The following is a 22,962-nucleotide window of genomic DNA, read 5'->3' as shown; positions in this document are numbered from 1 at the left end:
TGCCAGAGGGACCTTAGAGGGGAAACTCCAAAGAATCCGTGAGAGCTCCAGGGAGAAAAAGGAATGGACTTCAAAGACCTAGAGGCCCAAGGAACACAGTGCTACCTTGTGACAGTGCAGTCAGGAGAGTTAGGGCCCCGTTTTCCCTTGTCTGCCCCCCAAACCCCAACACCAAGGGGATTAGTCACAGCATCTGGCAAGGGAAGGGGAGGAAAGACAGCAGTTCTAACACTTTCAACTCCGTTTGGCCCCAGCTGCCACTTCTGGCCAAGCAGGAAGCCCACTTGTAGCTAGCCCTCGCTGGAGAGGGGAAATGCCTGCCCTCGAGGTGCTGATTACTACTCCAGCTAGACATTTCTATGTCCCAACTAAAAGTGACTATAGGACTTACCACCTGAGAATGACCTAGAGAAGTCATGGGACTGCCAAGATTTTCATCCAGGCATGAGAGAAATTCCTCCACTGAATATATTTTGTAAGACAGTGGGAGATAAATACACTTGCATTCAATTACATTCCAAAAAGTTATTCTTGTTTCAGTCCTGGATGTAGATGCAGAACCAAGCAAACAGGACTGACAAAAGTCAAAGGATCCTTGATGACATGCTGTTTAATCTGACCCTCTCAGTTCACTGGTGCTGGCCTGTGATGAGGAGGAGGAGGAGGAGGACGAGGAGGAGGACGGTGATGGTGATGATGGTGATAGTAAACTCATGGGCGTGTATTTTGCCAATCCCAGCTTCAAATCCTTAAATCTTAATAATTTAATCTTCACAACAGTCCTAACTTATTGAGGAAAGGAGTTAGTGTTGACCTAATGCTGGGCTTGCAGAAACAGGAAGGATGAGGAGGGGGTGCAGAATCAAGCCATGGACTTAACCCGATCTAATCTATCGGGGATCATTCCAACCCTCCCTACTGTCAGGTACCCTTGACGAAGCTTGGCTTTTGTTCATGAGGTTCCACCATCTACTCGATCTTCTCCCCCTACCTGCCCACACCTCAAAGCCTACCCTCCCAAAATCAGTCCTGACGCCCTACAGCTCTGAGCTAAGCAGATGCCCTTATTTGCAGATGAAGCAGGGACCCAGCAAAGGGAAGAGAGTTATGCAAGGTCATGCAGCAGAATTAAGTCTCTCTGGGCCGCGTCGGATTCTACGAGGTAGTGATGTGCAACAGCTAACTTTTACAGGTGCAGTAGGGCATGGCAGCAGGTGGGGGTCTCCGTGCACTGGGCTCAGGGGCTCAGGGGCTGCGGGGTGGCGCGGAGGGATAAGGCCAGGGCTAGATGAAGGTGAAGTGAGCAGAGTCAGGGACACTGCAGCTTTCCTTGTGCTCTTCAAACTGTTGCTCCAGCGCTTCCATGTAGAGCTTGTGATAGTGGCCAACCTCCTCCTCAGTGGGCTGGAGGCACTGGGGCACTGGGATGGGGCGGCCCACTGCAGGGAGCGGGGAGGCGCAGGTGAGGGCAGAGGCCTCTGCTGCCCAAATGCTGATGGCAGCCTTCTTCCCTGGAGACGGGCACTCACCCACAGTGGTGATGGGCCTGGCAAAGGGCCCCAGGAGTTGGCTGAGAAGAAGCCCCGGACCCAGAAGATGCAAGGAGAAAAGCCCAGGAGCTTCTTGAAGGTGGTCTGGCACAGATACTGCCAGGAGTCCGTGGCAAAAGCCTTAAGTCTGAAGATATCATTCTCCCCAAGGAGTACACAGGCACCAGGGAGGCACTGGGAAGGGCCGGCAGGAGAGGAGGGAGGTCAGGCCAGCGGCTGTCAGCCTTGCCCCAATTCCCCCCCCGCACCTCATGATTCCACTTCCCAAGGTCTTTTGAAACAAATGGCGATGGCTCCAAAGAAAGATCTGGAAGAAGGGACTCACATTTCTCAAGAAATGATTGTGTACTGCACCTCCATTTAAGACTTTTCTCATGCAGTCTTTCCAACCACAGCATGGCAGCAAGGTGGGTATGAACCCTGTGTCACAGTTAAGGAAGCGGGTGAGGTCTTACCTCTGAGATAGTGTCGTAAAAGAATTTGAACCAGGGGCATCTGAGCCCCAGGGTCCTGTGATTTGCACTGTGACCCTGTCTCTCTCCACGTGGGAGGAAGCCGGGTGGATGGGCACAGTGCTTGGCACAGAGGAAACAGACAAGGGCAGCCACGAGCCCCCTGCAGGTGCGGACACAGTGTAAGCTCTGGGATGCACAGTCCCACCTGCAGGGATGCGCGTGTATAGGGATAGAGAGTGTAGATCCCCAGGTGCACTGTGACCTCTCGTTCATTCAAGGCAGCCCCGGTGGGGCCTCCACTCACTTATGCCTCAGCGCCAGGCGTACAAAGCCTTTGCAATTCCGGAGAGTGAGGCAGTGCTCCCCTGAGATGGCATACAGGGATTCGTGGGCACCCCCGACCACAATGACCACAGCCTGCCCGAGCTGGGGCTGTGACAGAATAAAGTCCAGGCTGTGGCGGTTCACGGAACATAGTCCTGTGGGCATGAGGACATGGGGGACAGTCACCACCCTGTCCTTGGTTCCCTGGCCCCTCCCCCCACCCTTTCGGATAGGAAGGCTGAGTGCCACACCCCAGTCCTCCCAAACTCCCTGCCCCCATGCCCCTGTCAGCGTGCCCTGCAGCACCTTTCTGAGCAAGATGCAGGACACTTGCTCCAAAGCTATTTACTGATGCCCACTGTGAGCCTGGCCTATGTTCAAGCCAGGTCCCTGGGCTGGGTGCTGGGTGGGGGACACTCTGGTAGGGGAGGGGGGTGCTGGGGCATCTCTCCCACTCAGCTCATGACTCACCATAGGACATGACATACTCTCGATAGACTGGGAAGTGGAAGAGGACATGCAGCACAGCTACTGAAGGTGGAAGCCCCAGGAACTGCTGGGAGAAGTCATTGCCCTCGGTGGCAAAATTACAGGCGGTCCCAGTGGCCAAGATCCCATGTGGGTGAGAGACCAGCACATAGTTCCGGTCAGGGGGCAGCTCTGCTGTTTTCACCAGCTTCGGGGGAAGGGGACAGGATGAGGCGAAGAAAGCACAGAGGCAGGATACCAGCTAAAAGAGTTCACTGCACACCACCACACTTCAGCATTCAAGGTCCTCAGATATGGTAAAGGGCATAGCAGGGCCTCTCTTGAACAGGATTCCACCCCCTCCTCCACTGGCTGAAGCTAGGCAGCTAGGACTCAGACTGCAGCATAGGGACAGGAGGAGAGGTGGAGGAGGGAGGGGACAGGGAGGAAGCAGACAATCTCCTTGCACGGTGATCTGTTTCCTTGATGGGATAACAATTCCTTAGATGTTTCCGAATAGTCCACTTTCTTACCCACTCAGAACCCTGTCCACCTTGGGCAGAGAGTTATGGGTGGAATATTTCTTGGAGGCACCATTTACCCTCTCACTCCCTGGGCCCGTGTTTAGCACTCACCTTGGTTGGGTGTGTCCCAGTCCAGGAAAAACCAGGTTAAGCAGAGAACAAAGACCAGAATGAGGTGAAAAAGAGGAAGAGGAGAAGAAGGGGAAAGAAAGGGCCTGGGGGAAAGATGAAAAAGAAAAATGAATTAGCTTATGAAACCTCAGTGGCTCCTGTCCCCTACCCTGGCCAGTGATGTCCTTGGCCATGTCCCCGATGGACCTCTGGCCCCTCCCCCTCCCTTTGCAATCAGGTGTCCAGGCAAGTGAGGCTCCAGCCTTTCTCAGCCACCCCCGTCCCTTGTTCCCTTGTGGACCACAGGTACGGCTCCTCTCACCCATGAAGAGCAAAGTGAGCATGTATTGGTAAGCGCCCACTACTTCCTGCCATTGTTTCTTCAGGGTTTTCATGCTGGGAGAGGGCAGTGGGAAGGTGGAGGCCTCCAGTAGCTCCCCTCCCCCAGCAGGGCTCCGGGACCCCAGGACAGACGAGGAAGGTTGCTGTCGGAGCCCAGAACCCCAGAAAGGCTTTCTCCTCTGAGTGTCCAAGCCCTTGGGGCCTCCTGGGATTGCTTGTAGAGGACGTGTGGACAGGGAGATCCTGGGATCTGGAGTGGCAGAGCCTTAGGGCTCCTCACAGGGATCTTTTATCTTCTGCATGGTCCCTCTGGGCTGGCCGCTGGGCGGGGCTGGGAGTCAGTGCAGGGTGCGTGGGATGCAGTTCTGTACCCATGTCAAAAAGGAATCTTTGTGGGCAGGATTTGCTGAAGAAGCTGGAGAGCCCGCCAACTGGGTCTCAGCCTACATTGGTTGATTTGGAGTGCGGCCAGCCGGTCCTGGGCGCTCGCCCCAGACGCCCACCCAGGGGCCACTGAGACGCTCAGCCAGGCGCGCCGACCTCCCCTGTCCCGCACAAACACACAAAACACCGCAGGTCTCTTTACATTTTCAATTTCAGGCCCACCTGCCTTCACGGAGGGGTCCAGTCCGGGCTGGCGGCTCCCTATGTGAGGAGGAGGTGCCTGTCGGCGGGGACACCGAAGGGCTCCTTGTGCTCTTCGAACAGCTGCGTGAGCAGCTCCACGTAGATGGCGTGCAGCGCGTCCACCTGCACCCGGCTGGACCCTGGCGAGATCGGGGCCCCCACTGCCTGCGGAACAAGAGGCGAGAGGGCGAACTGCCCGGCGGGGCCCCTGTCCTCTCCCCTCCATCCCCCACCACGATTATCTGTGACAGAGTTCAGAGCTGGTGCGGTTGCCAAAGGCCAGCCTCGGGGAGAGTCCTTGCGAGACCGGCAGCCAGGATTTCAGGCCCCAACCAGGGACCTTCACCTCCTGGTGCGGAGCGTGCAGGGGCCTTGAGCCTGGGAGGAGCGGGCGGAAGGGAGGGCTGAGCAGCAGAGGCGGCAGAGACCGAGGCTCACCGACGGTGTGGATGGGCTTGAGGAAGGGCAGGAGGAAGCCCCCGGGACCGTGCACCAGCGGCAGGGCTACTCTCGAGAGCGGCTGCAGCGCTTCCTGTGCCCTTCACACCCAGGAGCCTGGCGAGTTGGGGAACTGCTGGAAGAGCCCATTCTCCCCGAAGAAGACTGGCACCGGGGAGGCCCTGGGTGAGCAGGGGCAAGCGGGAGTTCGGGTCCCTGGGGTCTCTGTGCTCCTCCCCTAAGGCACAGCCCCAGGGAGCACCACCTGGCCACGTGCGGGCTCCTCACCCGTGATCCAGGCCGACTTGACAAATCCCTTCTGATTCCGGATCCGCAAGCTCAGCGCTCCGGGATTTGCCTCCAGCGCCTCGAGGGGTCTTCCTGCTGCCAGAATGGCCATCTGGCCCTCCTCAGGCCTGGGCAAGAGATAGGAGGCGCTGGCCTTGTCAGAGGACACCAAACCTGGGGGGAGAGCAGAGGCAGGGTTATCTGAGGCCTGCGTCTTCCAGAAAAGAGGGAGGAGGACATTGGGAAAGGAGAGCTGGGACCAGGTATCCCTGGGGAGGCAGGAGGCCAGGTCAGAGGTGACCACAGGGACTGGGGGTCCTGAGGCCCGGCGCTCCCCTCTCACCGGCACACATGATGTAGTCTCAGAAGACAAGGGGGTGGAACCAACAAGGCAGCATGAGCAGGTGGGGCCGGAGGCCAGGGAAGAGGTGAGAGAAGCCAGTGGCCTCTGTGCAGAAGCTGCCAAAGGCCCCAGTGACCAGGACCCCGTGAGGGTGGAAGCCGAAGAGCTAGTTCCTGGAGGGATCTAACTCTGAGGTTTTAACCAGCTGGGGGACAAAGGTGCACACCCCACCAAGGCGCTGAGGTTGGACTTCTGGAGACAATGGTCCCAAGAGCCTCCTCTGAAGCCCGGCTCCCACCCAGCACACCATTCCTGGGGGCCTCACCGAGATGGGAAAGTAGTCACGGAATGTCTCCAGATGGCCCAGTTGCGGGCCCAGGCAGAGCGGCGGCCTCCTGTCTGAGGTGTGTTTCTATCTCCGTAGAGCCAGACCAGGTAGAGGACCGCTAGGATCCAGGCCCAGCCTAGGAATGCAAGGAGCAGGGCAGCCAGGCACACCTGGGCTGGAGGGGTGGAAGGAGGGCAGACACAGGACCCAGAGGTTTAAGTCCCAGGTGTCTCCTGTGCCCTACTTCCTAGTTCCCTGCTTCAGGCCCATCTGTCCAACCTACATCTCTTTTGTTCCTTCAGGGACCCCACCCGGATGCTTCTAGCCTGCCTCCCTCCTGCGTGGTAATAGGGAAGCAGAATGCCAGGGGCAGGGGTCCTCAGGCCTTCAGGAACTCACCGAGCCTTGAAAAGAAGACTCATTGCAGGACAGCAAATACTTGGAGGCCCCGGCGGAGGCAGCTGGAGGAGTCACACAAGGGCCTCTCTGGCTCTGGAGCACACCCTCTCTTGGCCCAACCCACTGGCCCTGGCCCCTGGCCTAGGTTCTGCCCTCGTTACTCAGCCCCCTCTGGTGACCTGCACATTGGACCCTGGTGAGCCCCAGCAAGGAAGGGTTAACCACTATTTGGGCTCACAGGGCTGTGTCCAATAGGACCCAGGGGAATGACCAGGGCCCTGGCTTGAAGCTTGGAGGCAAGGCCTGTGTTTGGACTCGTGGGGCTCAGGACCTTCGGCCTCCGTGAGCAGCAGGGCTAGCAGAGGTCTGGGGAAGTGGGGGGTGGCTGTGTGTGTACCAGCAGTAGCAGGGCGCCCCATTAGTCACCGGGGCCTGGCCCCTCTGAGGGGTAGATGACCTGCAGGAGGATTTATTCCCTGAGGGGCAGCTTAGGCCCCTGTGGGGAGGGCTTTGTGAGGAGGGCTACCGACTGGGAAAGCTCTCCAAGTGAGGGCCCACTGGGCCGGGGGCACAGCCTCCAAGTGGGCTGGGCCGGTCCTCACCGCCTCCACGACACTGCCCAACACTGACATGGGCCAGTACCTTCTCTGGGTCAGGGAACTTCACTTGGTTTTTTCCTTTTAATTTTGATTTTCATTTAAGTAAATTTTTTAATTAAATTTTTTAAAATTTACATAATTTAGAAAAGTTACTTTCCTTTTACAATTTGTATAAAATATTGCCTATATTCCCAATGTTATGCAATCACCGTTTTTTTGTTGTGACTGATCATTTGTTTATTTAATTGGTTCACATTATTTATTCACACATAATACACCTAGTTCCTACTTTTTATCAGTGGGACTCCAGAACCAATTTAGTGTTAACATATTGTTAGAATAGTGTTGTTAGAAATCACCGACGCATTTTCTTCATGAGGTTTAGTATTGTTGACAGCCACTTGCGATAAAAATTCGTGAATTATACTGTATTTCTGCGGTAAGAACCAGGAAATCACTGTCATTATCAGATAACAGATCGTCTTCTTGTACAATACATCCTTCAGTCTATCTTACACCCAGTACGTTGTGCCTACTTCTCCGCCACCCCCACATTGCCCCCTGCCCCAGTGATGTCTGGAACGTGACTTCTTTTAGGGACATCTGACACACACCCCTCAGGAGCCTCTGTCACATTCTCTCCTGGCACAAGTTACTTTCCCTCCATCACGGTGATTTTTGATTAAGGTGTCCCACACGCTGTAAGCAACAAGAAGAGAAGTATTGTGCTCATCACCGCAGCCCCTGTGACGGGTACCCGGTGCACGGGAGATGCTCCTTAAATGCATGGTGGGTCAGCAGGAGACAGGATAGGCCAGCTTCCAATGCCGGAGGCCTACTGCTCAGACTGGCACACACTTTCTGTCCCTGTCCCCTGCCTCACTCTCATGTAGCATCCCTGTGCAGGGACCTTTTGCCAAGAGGTGTTTTTCTCCTGTCCCTGCACAGCCCACTTCCATCCATGGAGCATGGGATGAGGGTGGCATGGGCCAGGGTGAGATGTACTTAAGAATCTGGCCAGAGAGATGCCTAGTCCACCTGGAAAGGTGACCTACCCAGGTAGCCAGCCCCTTCCCCCAGAAGGAAGGCTTCATGCAGAAGTCTGGGCAGGGGGAAGGAAGGAGGGGAATCTAGCTGTGGATGGCAAGGCAGGAAATGTCCTAGGATAGGTGAACAGGTGTGTTTGATTTTTAAAAGGCTTCTGCAAGGGACAATGGGAGATGAATTCAGTAAGTTATTTGATAGAGGCTGAGGCCAACTAAGCTAAAGGGGCATGGTCTGCTGTCCTCAGGCTGCCTCCAGGGGCTCAGTAAGGGCTTGATGCTCCTCTTGAGGCTAGAAGCAAGACCAGCTCTTAGAAGGTGTCTTTTTCAAGGCTGCTTCCCATCCCCCTCTTCCAGGAAGCTTTCTTGGGTTGACCCTCCAGATTCCTCTCTCCTGATCCTGCCTAATTACAAGCTGAGGTCCAAGAAGCCGCAGTAAGTTCCAGCCCGTCTTCCCTCATAGAGCCCATGCCCCCAGGGGGACTTCCTTCCCCAGCACTATCCCTGGAGCCCAGCTCGGGGCTATGCCACCTCCACCTGTCACGCAAAGGAGAAGATGCCAGGGAGTGAGGAGAGGATCAAGGCAGAGAGCTGGGGGTGGGGAGCGCAGGGCGTGGAGTGCTGGCTACGCTTTCATCTGAACCTGACACGGGAGGTCCTTTTTTCAGTCTGGCAATGAAGGGCAGTTAGACATGGGATCCAGGGAAGCTTCTAGGCTCCCACACTGCTCTAAAACCATGTTTCTGCCTTTTCTTCTTCTCTATTCTTTTCCTTTGGAGTAACCCCGGGTCTCCTGTCTACTCTGGGTGGAGGGAAGGATATGGGATCCACAGGTGGATGAAAGAATAAATGGTCTCGAGAGTTACAAATCCTCCTTTATTGAGAGGGATACTGAGAAACAATAATTTATTACCTGGCGAACCCCCAGAAGCCCTCTTCCTGTGAACCCTTGGGGGCTAAGGGGCGGGGCTGGGGGCTCCATGAGCTTCCTGAGGGCCACGTGGCAGTGGGCAGGGGTGAGGCGACACATTCAGTCCCAGGCACATGGAACATATACCCAGGAGGCGAGGAGCCGGAGATACCCCCTCCAAAGAAGGGGGCACAAAAAGGCACAATGGCAGGGAAGGCTGGGCAGAGTGGTTGAGTGTCAGGGGTCAACAAAGGACACCATGATGTAGCGAGTGCCCCGAGTGGTGGGCAGCCCTTCATGGTAGTGGGTGAGGCGGCCAGGGTGAAGGAGCCCCCAGCCCTTCCTCGGGGACGAGACCACGCAGTTGTAGCGCAGGAAGCGGCAGCCGCCCCCCTGGGAAGACAGAAGGGGACAGAAGTGGAGAGTGAGCAGACGTGGGGACTGGGTGGCAGGCAGATATCAGGGGTGAGAGGCAGACCAGGGGAGTAAGTGGAGGGCCATGGGGTCTCACCTCATAATCCAGGCCCTTGTGGTTGAGGGCGACATTGAGGGTAAATGTGGATGAGTCGTGATGCGGCCGCAGAGAGGGCTGCTCATCCGGCCGGTAGCGGACCACGAAATTCATCACCGCCCGGGTCTGTGGGGATGAATGGAGGCGCTGGAGGGATGGCCCTGAGGTCGTGGGTGGCGGGGGTGGCGGCAGGGGCTCTCATTGCGACCTGCGGGCTGCACTCCCACCAGGGCTGCCCTCCTGAGGGTCTCATTCCATGGGGCCCCAAATGCTTCAAGGGCCAAAAAGGCATGGCCTGGAGACTTGCATCCGAGACAGGATGGAGGAAGGTGGAGGAGGCAGGGGTGGCAGAGGCAGCAGCCCACCTTGGTGTGGTAGCCTGGGAACAGGCTCTCGGTCATAGGCCCCACGTACGTCCTCAGCAGCTGCAGCCACTGGTCCTCGTAGCCCACCTGCTTCATGTGGATGTCCACGGTGGGCACGTTCTCGTAGCCTCCAGCCAGCCTTGAGTCCTGTGGGCAGTTGGCACTGAGCTGACAGGGCAGTGCCAGCCTTCCCTCTCCTCTTACTTCCAGGCCTTAAAGCCTGTTTCCCTGTCTGGAAGTCTTGACCACTTCTTAGCTCGACTCACTGCTCCTGGTCCTCTAAGTCTCAGATAAGATGTCACCTCTTTTGTGTGAAGCTCCTCGGTCATCCCTCCTCGTCTGAGCCAAGGACCCCTCCTGTGATTCCTGCACACTTGGGCTGCCCATTGCAGCCTTTAGAAGCTGGGTGGCTGCAGTTCCTGACAGCAGGTGAGACTCAAGAGGGCAGAGCTCAACCTGCACAACACATCAAGGCACCTGCACCGCCTAGGTCAGTGGCCGGTATCTAGGACCCGCCCAGTAAGTATTTCTTGAATGAATGAATGCATCTGTGCTCCCAGTGAGCCCCTCCCCCTTGGGGACCCCTCTCTCTGGATTCCATTTGCCTTCAATCGCACCCAGCACCTCCCTCCTCCTGGGGACACTCCCTCCTCCCCTGCCCCAGCCCCTCACCTCGTGCCGGCCTCCTGACCACTGGCCATAGTGCTCCATTTCCTCCACCAGCTCATCGCACATTTGCTCTGACAGCAGAGGGAACCAGTACACATCTGGGCAGGGCTGAGGACAGGCGGGGTTGGGGAAGAACAACAGGCTGGGTGATGCTTCAGGAGGGGCCAGGCAGCCAGCAGAAGGGATAAAAAGCAGGGAGCAGAAAGAGAAGCCAGGGGATGCGGGAATCTGGAGGAACGGGATTAGAGTGTGGTGACGGGCCAGGAGAGGCGGGGCAGGAAAAGGTGGGAGCAGTGCTGAGAGTCTTGGAGCCCTGGGTTCTGGGAGAATAGCTTAAAACACCATTTTAGCCATACACCAATATACCCAATAGACAAAAGAGGACTACTCTGATTAATGCTGGGGGGGGAGGGGCTGCAGGCCTGTCTGCTCAGCCTTTGCCCAAGCAGAAAACCTTAAGGTAGCTGGGAAAGTCAGTTGGAAAAACACTAATGCAGGCAGTGGACTAAGGGGTGATGGCCGTTGTGGGGTCGGGGCCCGGAGTGGGGCTCACCTGCTCCACGAGTCCCTCCCCTTCAAGGGCCCGGCTGTAGTTCTCATGAATGTACTGCTCCTTCCAGTCCTGGGGGAGGGGGGAGGCTACACTTCGATCTGTGCCCTCTTTACTCCATCTGCTCCCACCCAGGAAGCCCCAGCCCCTGGACCACCCCCTCCCCAGGGGGCAGGAGGTCACTCGAGAGTGTGAGCATGTGTGGGGTGGGGATGAGGCTTCCTCCTTTAGTGAGGGGCGCATACCTTCTGAGTGAGGGGCTGCCTACTCACCAGGGGGTTGTCGAAGATCTGCCAGAGGTCAGGGTGCAGGTGGTCTGTGTCGTACCGGGAAGTGGCCAGGAGGCGGCCAAATTCGTGCTGATTGCTGAGGTGGAGGAAGATGCCCTGGTGTTGGGGGGAGGGTGTGAGCAGGGTGATGGAGAGCGAGGGGGTTGCCTCCCAGCACCCTCACGTTGAGCCCAGGACCTGCTCACCTGGTCCCGCAGAGTCTTACAGAAGGCCATGTCTGGGTCAGTGTCGCTGCCTGAGAACACCTCCCTCTGGAGCAGCTCTGTCCTCAGGGTTTCCCCACGGATCACATAGGCCTGGGATATGTAGGGCACATTCCACACGCCCCTGGAGGCACCCACACTAGGGTCAGCGAGGGGGACGGCCCCCCAGAATTCCACCCAGTTCATCCTGGGAGCCCCTCACCTCCTCCATCCATCACTGCTGGCTGAGACCCTCTCAGGTCCCACTGCACAGTCAGTCCCTACCCCACAACTGCTGTCTTACTGGTGGCCACAAGGAGCCCTGAGACTGGGGCTTTGGAGTAGGATGCAGGCATCTGTCTGGACCCAGATCAGAGAACAGGAGGGGCTGCAGCCCAGACGGGACTCACACTCGCTTCCGCTGCACCAGCTCCACGTAGTCCTCGGAGCGCGCGTAGTACTCGTCAGGGCTCAGGGCTCCCCAGAAGTTGGACCACAGCTTCCCGTGGCGGGACAGCATGGGTGCGATCACCTTCCTGTGGATGGGCAGAGGTGAGGGCTGAGCAGAGGTGAGCTCTGTGTCCAGGGAAGGAGTCGGGGGTTCCCTGGGACTATTCCAGGGCCCTCTGGCTGAGCCGGGCAAGCAACCTGTTCTCCTCGATGAGGATGCGCAGGGTCTGTGGGTTGGTGATGACGGTATCGGCATCCAGGCTGAAGTAGAATTCACACTTGGGGTCCTGCCGACAACTGTCCCTGGAGGTGACAGACCAACAAAGAGATGAGCTGAAATGGGAGTGGTGGGAAGGGGAAAGTGGAGGTGGGGGACACAGTGGGGACAGAGAGTAGGTGGAACTCCTCCTACCCACTGAGGAGAAGAGGAGGAAAGTGGGTAGAAGCACCAGCAAGAGGACAGGAGGGAGAAAAGACTACGGGGGGTAGGGGTGGGGGGTAAGAGAGGAGGCTGGGGCCAGTGTGCTTCCTCTCCAGGACCCAGGGGTTCTCCCATCTGAGTGTGCAGGCCGAGGAGAGGCTGGATGGAGGACAGAGAGGGAAGGGGGGTGCAGTGGGTGACAGCCCCTCCTTCACTGCTTTCACCCCCCACCCATCCTTGTCCTCCCCTCCGGGCCCAATGCCCACTCACATGGCCATGTCCCTGGCCTCGCCTGGGGTCAGGGCCTCCTCGGGCCCCACCAGCTTCACAGCTGAGAAGTGGTCCTGGAGCTGGGGCCAGGAGTCAGTAATGTGGGGCTCATGGTACACCTCCTGGAGATGGGGAGAGATGGAGGACACTGAGAGGGCAGGGCAGATGGCGCCTGAGGGGCAGGATGGGGGAAGGCGGTGAGTGGGAAGGGTACTGGAAGGAGTCTGGGGGTGGGGGCAGGAGTTCTGATTGGGGCGGGGCAGGGTCCCTGGGGAAGGAGAGGCTGTCAGTCAGGGTGTCTCACGTTGTTGTGCAGGAAAAGGGTGACCCTGTCGGGGGGATAGTCCAGGAGCAGCAGCCGCTGTAGGAAACGGGGCAGGAACGGGGTAGGTTGTTCCACAAACACGGCCAGAAGCACCCGGGGGGGAGGCTGGAAGATACAAGGTGACTGGGCTTAGAGGAAAGCCCTGCCCCCCACCTAGTCTATTCTTTACAACCCTGCCAGGTTTGGGGGTCCCAGGAGCTTGGTCCCCTCCCACTGCTGCCCAGCATGCCTTCCCTGCACACTCTGCTTCAGAGTGTTCTCCTACCCCACCCTGGCACCCCTCCTCACCTGCCCCCCCGGGAGTGTCCTCCGGTCCTGGTCGCAGAACCCACAGCCTCCCTCAGGAGTCCAGCCATTGGGGACATAGTTTCCCAAGTAATTCAGCTGGAGCTGTTGGGAGAGATGGTGAGAGGCTGAGGCAGAGGAGCCCAGGGCCAGATGTGGGGCAGACAAGCAGGGGACAGGACAGAAGGGGGAGCAGTGGACACTGAGAACCTCTCCCAGTACCTCTGCACCTGGGGCTGGGGAGGACTCACTGCTTGGAGAGGCTGGAGTTCTTGGGGTTTGGGGCTCCATCTGGGGTAGGGGCTGTGGGGCCAGGACTGACTGGGGCAGGGGCTAGGGCTAAGGGTATAAGCAGCTGGGGCACCTTAGTGGGACCATTTCCATGGACCACAATGGGAAGTGTGTCGTAGGCCACGTTCCGGATACGCACACGATTCCGACCAAACTTTAAAACCACCTCATCTGGGAAGAAAGGCCAGGATTTAGACTCCCTTTCTCTCGAAGTTGTCAAGCAGCAGGTGATTCTAAATATGGGGGTGGGGGGTAGGGGCAGCGTCTCTAAAGAATGAAGGACTGTGGCCTGCGGCCAAGAATGGGATACCTTCTCTCCGTGAGGGTACTGACCAGGCTGCTGCCACCCTGACGGGCTCCACCACTTACAACCTGTGTGACCTGGGAAAGTCCTCAGCCCCTCAGAGAGGCCGTCTCTCCATCTGTAGCGGGCGGATAACCATTGACCCGCTCTCTGTAGGACTGTGGTGCTAAATGAAATTATAGAAGTAAAGCCCTGGCTGACACTCGGCTACCTTTGATTTTTGAGTCATTACTATTGTCAACCAAGAAGAACTTAAGAGTTAATGCATATGGTTACGGGGGGGGGGGGGGGGGGGAGAGCATAAATTGGGAGTCTGAGATTTGCAAATACTAACTAATATATATAAAATAGATAAGCAAGTTTATACTGTACTATCCAGGGAACTATATGCAATATCTTGTAGTAACTTATGGTGAAAAAGAATATGAAAACAAATATATATATGTTCATGTATGACTGAAGCATTGTGCTGTACAGCAGAAATTGACACATTGTAAACTGACTTGACTTCAATAAAAAAATATATGTACAAGGAAAAAAAAAAAAAGAAAATAAGTGAAGCCCTGGCCCACAGCCCTGGCACATGGTATGTTCAATAGATGTTAGGTACCACCACTACTACTTTTGTTACTATTAGCACAGTGCAGCTTACTCTATTAGCCATTCAGGTGTTTGATGGAGTTCACACAAAGGTGAGTAGAAGGTGGCCCAGTTCCACCAGGAGCCCCTCCCAAGTTCAGGACCCCTAGCAGCCTCTCTCATCGCCCCTTCTGATTGCTTTCTCCTCACCTAGAGCCCCGTTGAGGTTCTGAAAGATCCGGGATTTATGATCCAGGTTAAGGCTGAGTTTCTCCTGGATGGGATGAGATGGGCCAGTTAATTAAACAGGGGGTAGGAGGTCATTTCGCATTCTTTTCTCTTTACATCTTCCCCAAAGCCCCTTTATCCTTCCTCTCCCATTCAGCCTGAAGCCTGCCACCCCCACCGCACTGCCGATGGTGGCCCCATCTCTGCCCCTCCCTACCCTGAGTCCTGGATCCAGGTAGAGCCGAGTATAGAAGAGTTGGTCATCATCATCATCTTTGTGCTTCCACTGGCGGACAATTTGGTGGATGGTGGGGGCGAAGCCGATGAATCCTATGGGGGGGAGGGAAGGTGCTGACTCTGAGACTCCAGGGTTCCACAGACCTGTCCCCACTCCCTCTCCAGCCTTCAGGCACCTGGAACACTCCACGCCCCACAACTCTTGGACACCCTGCCACTCACCACCAGAGTTGAGGAAGCGCTTCCCCGTGCCCACCTCAGGGTACTGCTCTGCCAGCCCCCACTCGGGCCAGCAGAAGCCCTCTGCAGAGAAGAGCAGACGGCTGCCACTCTGGATGAACTTCTTCAGCAGCTCGGTGGGGCTGCCAGCCAGAATCACATCGTAGCTGGAGGAGGGAGGGGATGATGAACAGGACAGTCACTAGGGGCCTCAGAATCCTTATCCCCTCTTTCTGTTCACCTCTCCTCTTTCTTCCCATCCCCAGCCCATTTACCTGTCCACAAACATGATGACCATATCTTCCCGGTCTGCGTATTTCTCCATTTCTTTCTTTAGCCACCTGACTTTCTGTCCTCCACCAACCGTTCGGGCTACATCACCCCCTCGCCACTCCTCTCCCAGGCCCAGGGTCTGTGGAGGAGACCCAAAATTCCAGGGAGGGGCTCGGCCGCCCAGGTGGTCCCCCCACCCTGACTAGGCTCACCGTGGGGCCCCAGACACCCAGCCCTCAGCCCACCCCTCCCCTAGACCCTCCTCTGCTCCTAGGGGCCATCAGGATAGGATGTTCCTCTCCTCACCCGCACGGTGTAGTTGAAAAACTCTGCCGACCGCTGAAAACGCCGGTATCCCTCCGTCTCGGCTGTGGCCACGGTGATCACCAGCAGCTTCTCTGTCACCAGCCAGGAATTGGAACTCGGAACCCGGAACCCACTCACCCAGCTCGTTGCCCAGCGCGCTCCAATCATCTTAGGCCTCCCCTCCCCTCCCTATGACTCTGCCCCTGTCCCTTACCTCTTTTTCCATTCCCTCTTAAACTCTTCCCACCCGGGGAAACTTCGACCCCAATGGGAGCAGGATGAGAGTGACACCCAGAAATTCGCGGTCAGTTCGCACGAGCAGGCTGGAAACCTCAGTTCAGGGTGGGGAGTGGGCGAGGGGCCATGTGATTCGGCCCTAGGGAGCACGCTGGGAGTGGAAGAGGCCGGCCCCGACCCTCTCCCCGGCGCCGGCCAGCAGACACGTCGATCCTCAGCCGCTCGGCCCTCCCGGGGTTCTCACCTGGGTTGACGGGGTCGCTGCCCCGGGGACGATCTGCGGCCGAGGCCGCTGGAGACGGTGATAGCAATAGGAGCAGTAACAGCAGGAGCCGGAGTCCCGGGCCTGAGGCCATGGCCGGAAGCGGGCGGAGACGGCACACAGGCCCGCAAGGGGCTCAGGCGGCAAGCCTGGATCCTAACTCCGGAGACGGGCTTTGGGAAAAAGGAGCGGGGCTGCTGTGCGGCCCGCTGCAAGGAGGAGCCGGTCTGGGACTCCGCCCTGGAAAAAAGGCGTAGCCAGAGGTTACAGAAAACTCGAGATGCGGGCGCCCTAGACAAGGAGAGGATTGTCCCGGGGCGCGGGCAGAGCTGAATAAGCGGAGGGGGCGCCCCAGCCGGGAGGCGGGGGAGGGGCGAGGGTTGCGGCCGGCGATTCCGAGCCGTGGACTTTGGTTAGAGCCAGCCTAGCCCACTGCCCGCATAACACTTGAGGAAACTGAAAAGCGGAGAGGGGAAGTGACTCCTTGCAGGTCTGGCTGGACGCGGAGGCGGGTCTTTGCCATAGCCCTGCCTTGAACAGCCAGGCGGAAGACCCGGAGAGTGAGGGGGTGGGGTCGCACGGAGCCGGGACTGCGGTAGGGAGGGAGGAGTCTGCGGTCCCGGGTTCCAAGGAAGCTGGGGGTTGAGGTTTTGGCAGAGGGTCACCGGGAACCTCTGGGATTGCCCACTCAAGCCTGCCCATTTTCTTTGGTAGTCTGGCCCATCATCTCTACTGCCCAGAGAAGCTCCAGGGGTTGCCTTTGTGATGACTGCATCTTCAGGAGGATCAAAAGAAAATGACGTTTCTTTAAAGATCACTGGCGCCACCTCTTTAAAATGACCCATTTCGGGGGTCGAGCACAATACATAACTACACTGAGGGCGGAAGTAGTTTTGCCCGTATAAAATATGGCAGAAAGCTTTCTTGTCTCCAAGGGAACATCTCGTAATAAGTCAGAGGGGGTGGGATTACTATGCGCATGCGCAGGAGCTCATGCCGCCGGAAGTCATAATGCTCTTACCCAAGCGAGTGACGTAGTACGCGTGCGCAGTAGGTTCTTCCGTCAGCTGTGTTGTGGAAATGGTGGAGAAGAAAACTTCAGGTATGTAAACCCCTGGCGGTGGGCCCCCTGTCCTCCTCTTAAATCCGAACCTGGCCTGGGATTTCCTCACCCAGTTATTATTCTCAAATCTCTTCCCTGGCCCTAGGGTCCTGACGTTGGGGCAGCCCCCAAGCCATGCATTCACGTTTTATTCATTCCTGCTAGGGCGCTGGGGATGGAGAAAGGAAAAAGACCATTACCATCCAAGAACTGGCTTTCCGTGAGCGGGGCAGAGATGCAGACCTACCATTACATGTCAGAGTGATACGTGCTATGGTAGAGGGAAGCAAAGCAACTGGGCAAAGAGGAGGGGCATGAGCTTTGGGGAAGGAGGGAACCCAGAAAGTTTGGAGGGAAAGAAAACGCTTGGATTGAGTCTTGAAAGGTAAACTGTTTCGCTCAGTGCAGGTGCGTGGGGACTCATTCCCTGCGGCGGGAACCGCAAATGCCAAGGTAGGAGAGCAAGAAAAAGCAAATCATTTAGGGAGACAAGTTAACAGTTTCGGAGCTTGCGGAGGAATGGTAAAAGAGGCTGGAGGGCTGGGGAAAGGTACCCTTGAAAGGCATTATACACACCTGCCAAAGAGTTTGAACTCTATGGAGAGCCATCAAGGGACTTTAAGGCAGAAGAGTGAGGGAAACAAATTTATCTCTTAGAAAGGCAGTCTGGTTTCAATGCAGAAGATGGATTGGAAGGACTAGAGCAGAGCTGTCCAGGAGAAGCTTATGGAATCAGGGAATGGTCTTAATCAGCACTGTTAAACATGGTAGCCAATAGCCACATGTGGCTATTGAGCACGTGAAGTGTGGCTGGTAAGACTGAGGAACTGAATTTAAAATTGTAGTCTTAATTAATCTACATCTAAATTTAAATAATCTCTCGTGACTAGTGCTTGCTGTATTGTATAGGGCAAGTCTAGAGATTGGGAGGTCAGTTAGGAAGCTATTGAGTAGTGCAGATAAAAAGAGATGAAGGTCAGAGTACAAATCCAGTCATCTTAAAACTCCTCACTGGATCTCCATAACCCCCACCATAAAATCCCCAAATCCAAATTCCTTTAGACACTTAACGGTAAGACTCTTAATGGTCTGCCTGACTTCATATCCTTCCCCACCCCACCCCACCCACACATACTTTATTTACCAACCATATAAAACTTTAAAAAATTTATTGAAGGCACAACAGTCTTTCATCCAGGCCTTCCCTCATGCTGGTACCAAGGCCTAAGATACCCTACCCTTCTCTTCCAGCCAGGCTCACTTCTACTCATCAGTCAGGCTGCAGCCTAGACTTACTTTCCTCTGGGAAATCTTCCTGACTACCCCAAGACCAGGTTAGGTGTTTCTATCATGTGCTCTGTAGTACTTTGTACTTCCCTATCCTGGCATATACTGTGCTGTACTTGTTTGTTTGATCATTTATATTCTTCACCTGGTTGTATTTCCAGAACCTGGGGCACCGCCTGGTACTTGGAAAGGAGGCAGTATAGTGCAGTGACCAAGAGGATGTTTTTTGATGCTGGGCAGTTCTGGGTTTGAATTCTAACCCAGGTGCTTAATAGCTGTGTAAACTTTGGACACATTTCTTAACCTCTGAACTCTAGTAAACTAGAGATGATAATGATACCTGTCTCATAGGGTTGTTATAAGGACTAAAGGATTCCATCTATGCAAAGAGCTTGGTACAGGCATACCTCAGAGATAGGCAGGTTCAGTTCCAGACCATTACTATAAAGCAAATGCCGCAATAAAGTGAGTCACACAAATAGTTTGGTTTCCCAGTGCATATAAAAAGTTATGTTTACACTAAACTGTAGTCTGTTAAGTGTGCAATAACATTATCTCTTCAAAAAACAACGTATATGCCTTAATTTAAAAATACGTTATTGCTAAAAACAAAAAGCAGTAGCCATCATCATCTGAGCCTTCAGTGAGTTGTAACCTTTCTGCTGGTGGAGGGTTTTGCTTCAGTATGGATGGCTGTGGACTGATCAGGGGAGTTGCTGAAGGTTTGGGTGAGTGTTGCAATTTATTGCAACAAGACAGCAATGACGTTTGCCACATAAATCTGCTCTTCCTTTCATGAACAATTTCTCTGTAGCATGCAGTACTGTCCAATATCATTTTGCCCAGAGTAGAACTTTCAAAATTGGAGTCAGTTCTCTCAAACCCTGACGATGCTTTATCAACTCAGTTTATGTAATACTCTAAATCCTTTGTTGTCATTTCCACAATCTTCACAGCAGCTTCACCAGGAGTAAATTCCATCTGAAGAAACCACTTTCTTTGCTCATCCAGAAGAAGCCACTCCTTATCCATGAAAGTTTTGTCACAAGATTGAGGCAATTTAGTCACATCTTCAGGCTCCACTTCTAATTCTAGTTCTCTTGCTGTTTCCACCACATCTGCAGTTACTTCCTCACTGAAGTCTTGAACCCCTCAAAGTCATCCATAAGGGTTGGAATCCACTTCTTCCAAACTCCTGTTAATGTTGACATTTTGACCTCTTCCCATGAATCACAGATGTTCTTCATGGCACCTGGAATGGTGAATCCTTTCCAGAAGGTTTTCCATTGACTTTGCTTAGCTCTATCAGAGGAATCACTGTCAATGGCAGCTGTAGCCTTATGAAATGTATTTCTTAAATTAAAAGTCTTGAAAGTCTTTAATCTCATTGTACATCTGTATCAGAGCTCTCAGGTGACCAGGTACATTGTCAACGGTCAGTAATATTTTGAAAGGAATCTTTTTTTCTGAGAAGTAGGTGTTGGCTGTTTTACATGGGCGTGTTTGTAGTGCGCCAAAACAATTAAAATAGTAATATAAAAGATCACTGATCACAGATCACGATAACAAAGATAATCATGATTAAAAAGTTAGAAGTTTTGAGAGAATTGCCAAAATGTGACACAACATGAGCAAATGCAGTTGGAAAAATAGTGCTGATAGACTTGCTCAATACAGGGTTGCCACAAACCTCCAATTTTTAAAAAACACAATATTTGCAAAGTGCAGTAAAGCAGAGTGCAATAAACGAGGTCTACCTGTATAGCGCCTGGCTCACAGCCCAGGAAATGTTAGCCGTTGGCACTGTTGGTAGTGTTAAGATTACAGGTGCTCAATAAGTATTTATTTAATGAAACAGGGATATTCTGTAGAATCATCAGAACCTGGTGAACAGCTGGTTTGGTAATGAAGAGAGAGGTTTATAAGAGCTCCTAGGTTTCTGATTTGGATGTCCGCATAGATGATTCCATTCACTTGAGTATAGGGGCTAGGTATAGCTCAGTGGTAGAGCGTGTGCTTAGCATGCATGAGGTCCTGGGTTCAATCCCCAGTACCTCCACTGAAAAAGAAAGAAAAAAATAGGACAATGTCTTTTTTTTTTTTTTAAAAAGTATATAGGAGAAGAAGCAGAATTGGATGGGAAGAATTTTAATATTTAATATTGAGTTGCAATGTTAATGGTGTCAGCAGGTAATTTCCTGAATAGCCAGTTCTGGAGCTCAGGAGTCACTTTTGGAGTCGTTTGCTTGGGGGTGAGAGAACCCTGTGTTTGGATTAGAAATCCCAGGAAGAGTGTATAGACTGAGAAGGAGAACAGGGACAGCCATCTCCTTAGAGACAGAGAGTAGCCAAGATGGGAGACTGAGAGGCACAGGCAGAGGTGGAGCAGGAAAACCTGGGGTCACATCAAGGAAGCACATGAAGGGACCCTTCCAACCCATAGGAAATAGTCAACACAGTCTCAGGCTATGGAGACCTCAAGTAGACATGCTGGATTTGGCCTTAGGAGGTCACTGGGGTCCTGATCGTTAGTGTTTCCTGTTGAATGGGAGTTGGTTTGCTGGGGGTTAGTGGATGGGAGGTGAGGAAGTAAAACATCACGTGGACTGCTCTCTCACAGCAGAGTAACTGTGAAGTTGGGTAGACACGTAGCAGGTTTCTCTGTTGAGGAGAAGGTACCAGTTGAGCAGGAGGGGTTAAAGGTGCAAGAGGTGGGTAAGGACTTGAGCTGGGGGTGAAGGGTTTGGGTTTAGCAGTGGGACTTGGGGGGAGTGCATCCACTTGGAATGGAGGGAGGGGGCATGCAGTTGTGATTGAGGGTGGGCTGATGAATGGGCATCTCTACATGGAGTGGCCTTTCTCTTTAGAGGTGGGAAATGAAGTTGCTGTAAAGCTGAGTGCATTAAGGTCCCAGGGGAGCCTGGAAAGCCCCAAGTGTATGATGGTCTCCGTCGGCAGGATTGTGTGATTTCTGCCAGCAGTGAGAAGTCTTCAGGAGGCATTTCAGTGGCTGGGTCTAGAATAGGGAGGAAAGGCTGGAGCCAAAGGGTTAGAAAACAGGCATGAGTGGCTGAAATGTCAGTCTTAGCTGGGAAGGAAGCAGACCGGAGGGAGTGATGTATTGAGAAAAGGTACAGGGGCCAAGGGCTTGGCAACTAGGATGAGATCAGAGGACAAGGCTCTTATCCCCTGGACATCTTCCACACATTGCCCAGAGTCAAGGCTAACCTAGCTTCTCTCTTCTCTTTGCCCCCATAACTTCTGCCCGCCCCCCCCCCCCAACTCTTCTAGTTCGTTCCCAGGACCCTGGACAGCGGCGGGTGCTGGACCGGGCGGCCCGGCAGCGCCGCATCAACAGGCAGCTTGAGGCCTTGGAGAATGACAACTTCCAGGACGACCCCCATGCAGGACTGCCCCAGCTCGGCAAGAGGCTGCCTCAGTTTGATGATGATGCAGACACTGGTGAGTAGGGTGGAGGAGGAAAGGGGAAGAGCCTGCCCAGGTCAGGTTTGTAGAAGGACATGGGGCTGGGGGATAGATGTCCCAGGAGCTCTTCTGGCTCCTTTGACTGCGAGCCAACTGCTCTCCCTTTCTGTGTCTCAGTCTCCTTTCATGTATGTAGAATAAAGCAGATAAACTCAGATCCTTCCAGCTCTGACACATGGTTTTAAATTTAGGGAGTGTGGAGATGAAGGAAGGCCTGGATTAGAGAAACGGGCTGCAGGGAAGGATGGTAGAGAGAGGCTGACTTAGAACCCAGGTGGGCACGTGGGCAGGGAATGATGGGCAGAGAAGACGGTGTCTCTCTTGGCACGTGCCATGTAACTAATTGCTCTTGACCTCTAGGAAAGAAAAAGAAGAAAACTCGAGGTGACCATTTTAAACTTCGCTTCCGAAAAAACTTTCAGGCCTTGCTGGAGGAGCAGGTGAGAGAGGAGCTGGCTGGGGAGGACTCCACAGGGAAGGGATGAGCCTGCATAGATCCTTGGCCTCAGTGGGTGTTGCCACATGGGCGGGCGGAGGAGTCACAGAACCGGCCCCCTTGTCTCTGCAGAACCTGAGTGTGGCTGAGGGCCCCAACTACCTGACGGCCTGTGCAGGACCCCCATCCCGGCCCCAGCGCCCCTTCTGTGCTGTCTGCGGCTTCCCCTCCCCATACACCTGCGTCAGCTGCGGCGCCCGATACTGTACTGTGCGCTGTCTGGGCACCCACCAGGAGACCAGGTGAGAGGGGCCTTCCCCAGGTCCACACCCTCCTCCTCCTCCCCCCACAGCCTCCTGGACTCCTCATCTTGGGCGTCCTCTGCCTGCAGGTGCCTGAAGTGGACCGTGTGACCCTGGGCATCCCTGGAGGGAAAGGCCCTCCAGGCATCGCCTGCCTTCGGAGAGGACATCACGGAAAGGAAGCGCGCTGCCCCTGGACCAAGAGAGGAGCCCAGCAAAGCTCAGGTCACATCCTCCAGGGAAGACCAGTCTCATTCCCAGGGACGGTGGCAGGGCAGTGGGCCGAGCTCTCAAATTGCTGTTGTAATAAAAGGTCTCACGCGAGGAGGAGCCTCCCTGTTTGGTC

At 54.7% G+C, this 22,962-nt stretch overlaps 4 protein-coding genes across 4 annotated transcripts; 1 reads left to right on the top strand and 3 right to left on the bottom strand.

The window, feature by feature from the left end:
- Nucleotides 1-1,148: 1,148 nt before the first annotated feature.
- On the bottom strand, nt 1,149-3,626 carry MOGAT3 (monoacylglycerol O-acyltransferase 3). Its single transcript, XM_032461037.1, is given in 10 exon segments — nt 1,149-1,439; nt 1,530-1,559; nt 1,562-1,699; nt 1,702-1,970; nt 2,310-2,484; nt 2,801-3,008; nt 3,283-3,350; nt 3,433-3,483; nt 3,486-3,515; nt 3,602-3,626. Coding segments are annotated over 10 exon segments (1,149 nt in total). The 3' UTR covers nt 1,149-1,284.
- Nucleotides 3,627-4,622: 996 nt separating this feature from the next.
- On the bottom strand, nt 4,623-5,480 carry LOC102519790 (2-acylglycerol O-acyltransferase 2-like). The gene is given in 4 exon segments (XM_032461036.1): nt 4,623-5,021; nt 5,128-5,143; nt 5,146-5,301; nt 5,471-5,480. Coding segments are annotated over 4 exon segments (261 nt in total). The 3' UTR covers nt 4,623-4,942.
- Nucleotides 5,481-8,694: 3,214 nt separating this feature from the next.
- On the bottom strand, nt 8,695-16,513 carry PLOD3 (procollagen-lysine,2-oxoglutarate 5-dioxygenase 3). Its single transcript, XM_032459643.1, has 19 exons — nt 15,986-16,513; nt 15,505-15,596; nt 15,201-15,337; nt 14,929-15,092; nt 14,687-14,799; nt 14,452-14,515; nt 13,432-13,529; nt 13,071-13,172; nt 12,762-12,887; nt 12,458-12,579; nt 11,965-12,069; nt 11,727-11,852; nt 11,320-11,461; nt 11,117-11,230; nt 10,848-10,916; nt 10,298-10,402; nt 9,626-9,772; nt 9,261-9,386; nt 8,695-9,142 (listed from the first exon to the last, which is right to left on the bottom strand). The coding sequence occupies exons 1-19, from the start codon at nt 16,095-16,097 to the stop codon at nt 8,987-8,989; spliced, it is 2,220 nt and encodes a 739-aa protein (XP_032315534.1). The 5' UTR covers nt 16,098-16,513; the 3' UTR covers nt 8,695-8,986.
- Nucleotides 16,514-16,950: 437 nt separating this feature from the next.
- ZNHIT1 (zinc finger HIT-type containing 1) lies at nt 16,951-22,941 on the top strand. Its single transcript, XM_014556035.2, has 5 exons — nt 16,951-17,105; nt 21,684-21,854; nt 22,239-22,318; nt 22,447-22,616; nt 22,706-22,941. Exons 1-5 carry the CDS (start codon nt 17,084-17,086, stop codon nt 22,725-22,727), a joined length of 465 nt encoding a protein of 154 aa, XP_014411521.2. The 5' UTR covers nt 16,951-17,083; the 3' UTR covers nt 22,728-22,941.
- The last annotated feature ends 21 nt before the right edge of the window (nt 22,942-22,962 follow it).

The sequence above is a fragment of the Camelus ferus genome, chromosome 18, assembly GCF_009834535.1.
Source record: "Camelus ferus isolate YT-003-E chromosome 18, BCGSAC_Cfer_1.0, whole genome shotgun sequence".
NCBI classification, from domain to species: Eukaryota; Metazoa; Chordata; class Mammalia; order Artiodactyla; family Camelidae; genus Camelus; species Camelus ferus.
This window is presented reverse-complemented; position numbering and strand designations above follow the sequence as displayed.

Coding starts and splice junctions, on each gene's coding strand:
- PLOD3 (XM_032459643.1), bottom strand. CDS start 16,097: ATGGCCTCAGGCCCGGGACTCCGGCTCCTGCTGTTACTGCTCCTATTG. Junction 12,070..12,457: donor GAGGCCAGGGACATGGCCAT/GTGAGTGGGCAT, acceptor TGTCACCTCCAG/GGACAGTTGTCGGCAGGACC. Junction 10,917..11,116: donor AGATCTTCGACAACCCCCTG/GTGAGTAGGCAG, acceptor CCCCTCCCCCAG/GACTGGAAGGAGCAGTACAT.
- ZNHIT1 (XM_014556035.2), top strand. CDS start 17,084: ATGGTGGAGAAGAAAACTTCAG. Junction 17,106..21,683: donor GGTGGAGAAGAAAACTTCAG/GTATGTAAACCC, acceptor CAACTCTTCTAG/TTCGTTCCCAGGACCCTGGA. Junction 22,319..22,446: donor AGGCCTTGCTGGAGGAGCAG/GTGAGAGAGGAG, acceptor TTGTCTCTGCAG/AACCTGAGTGTGGCTGAGGG.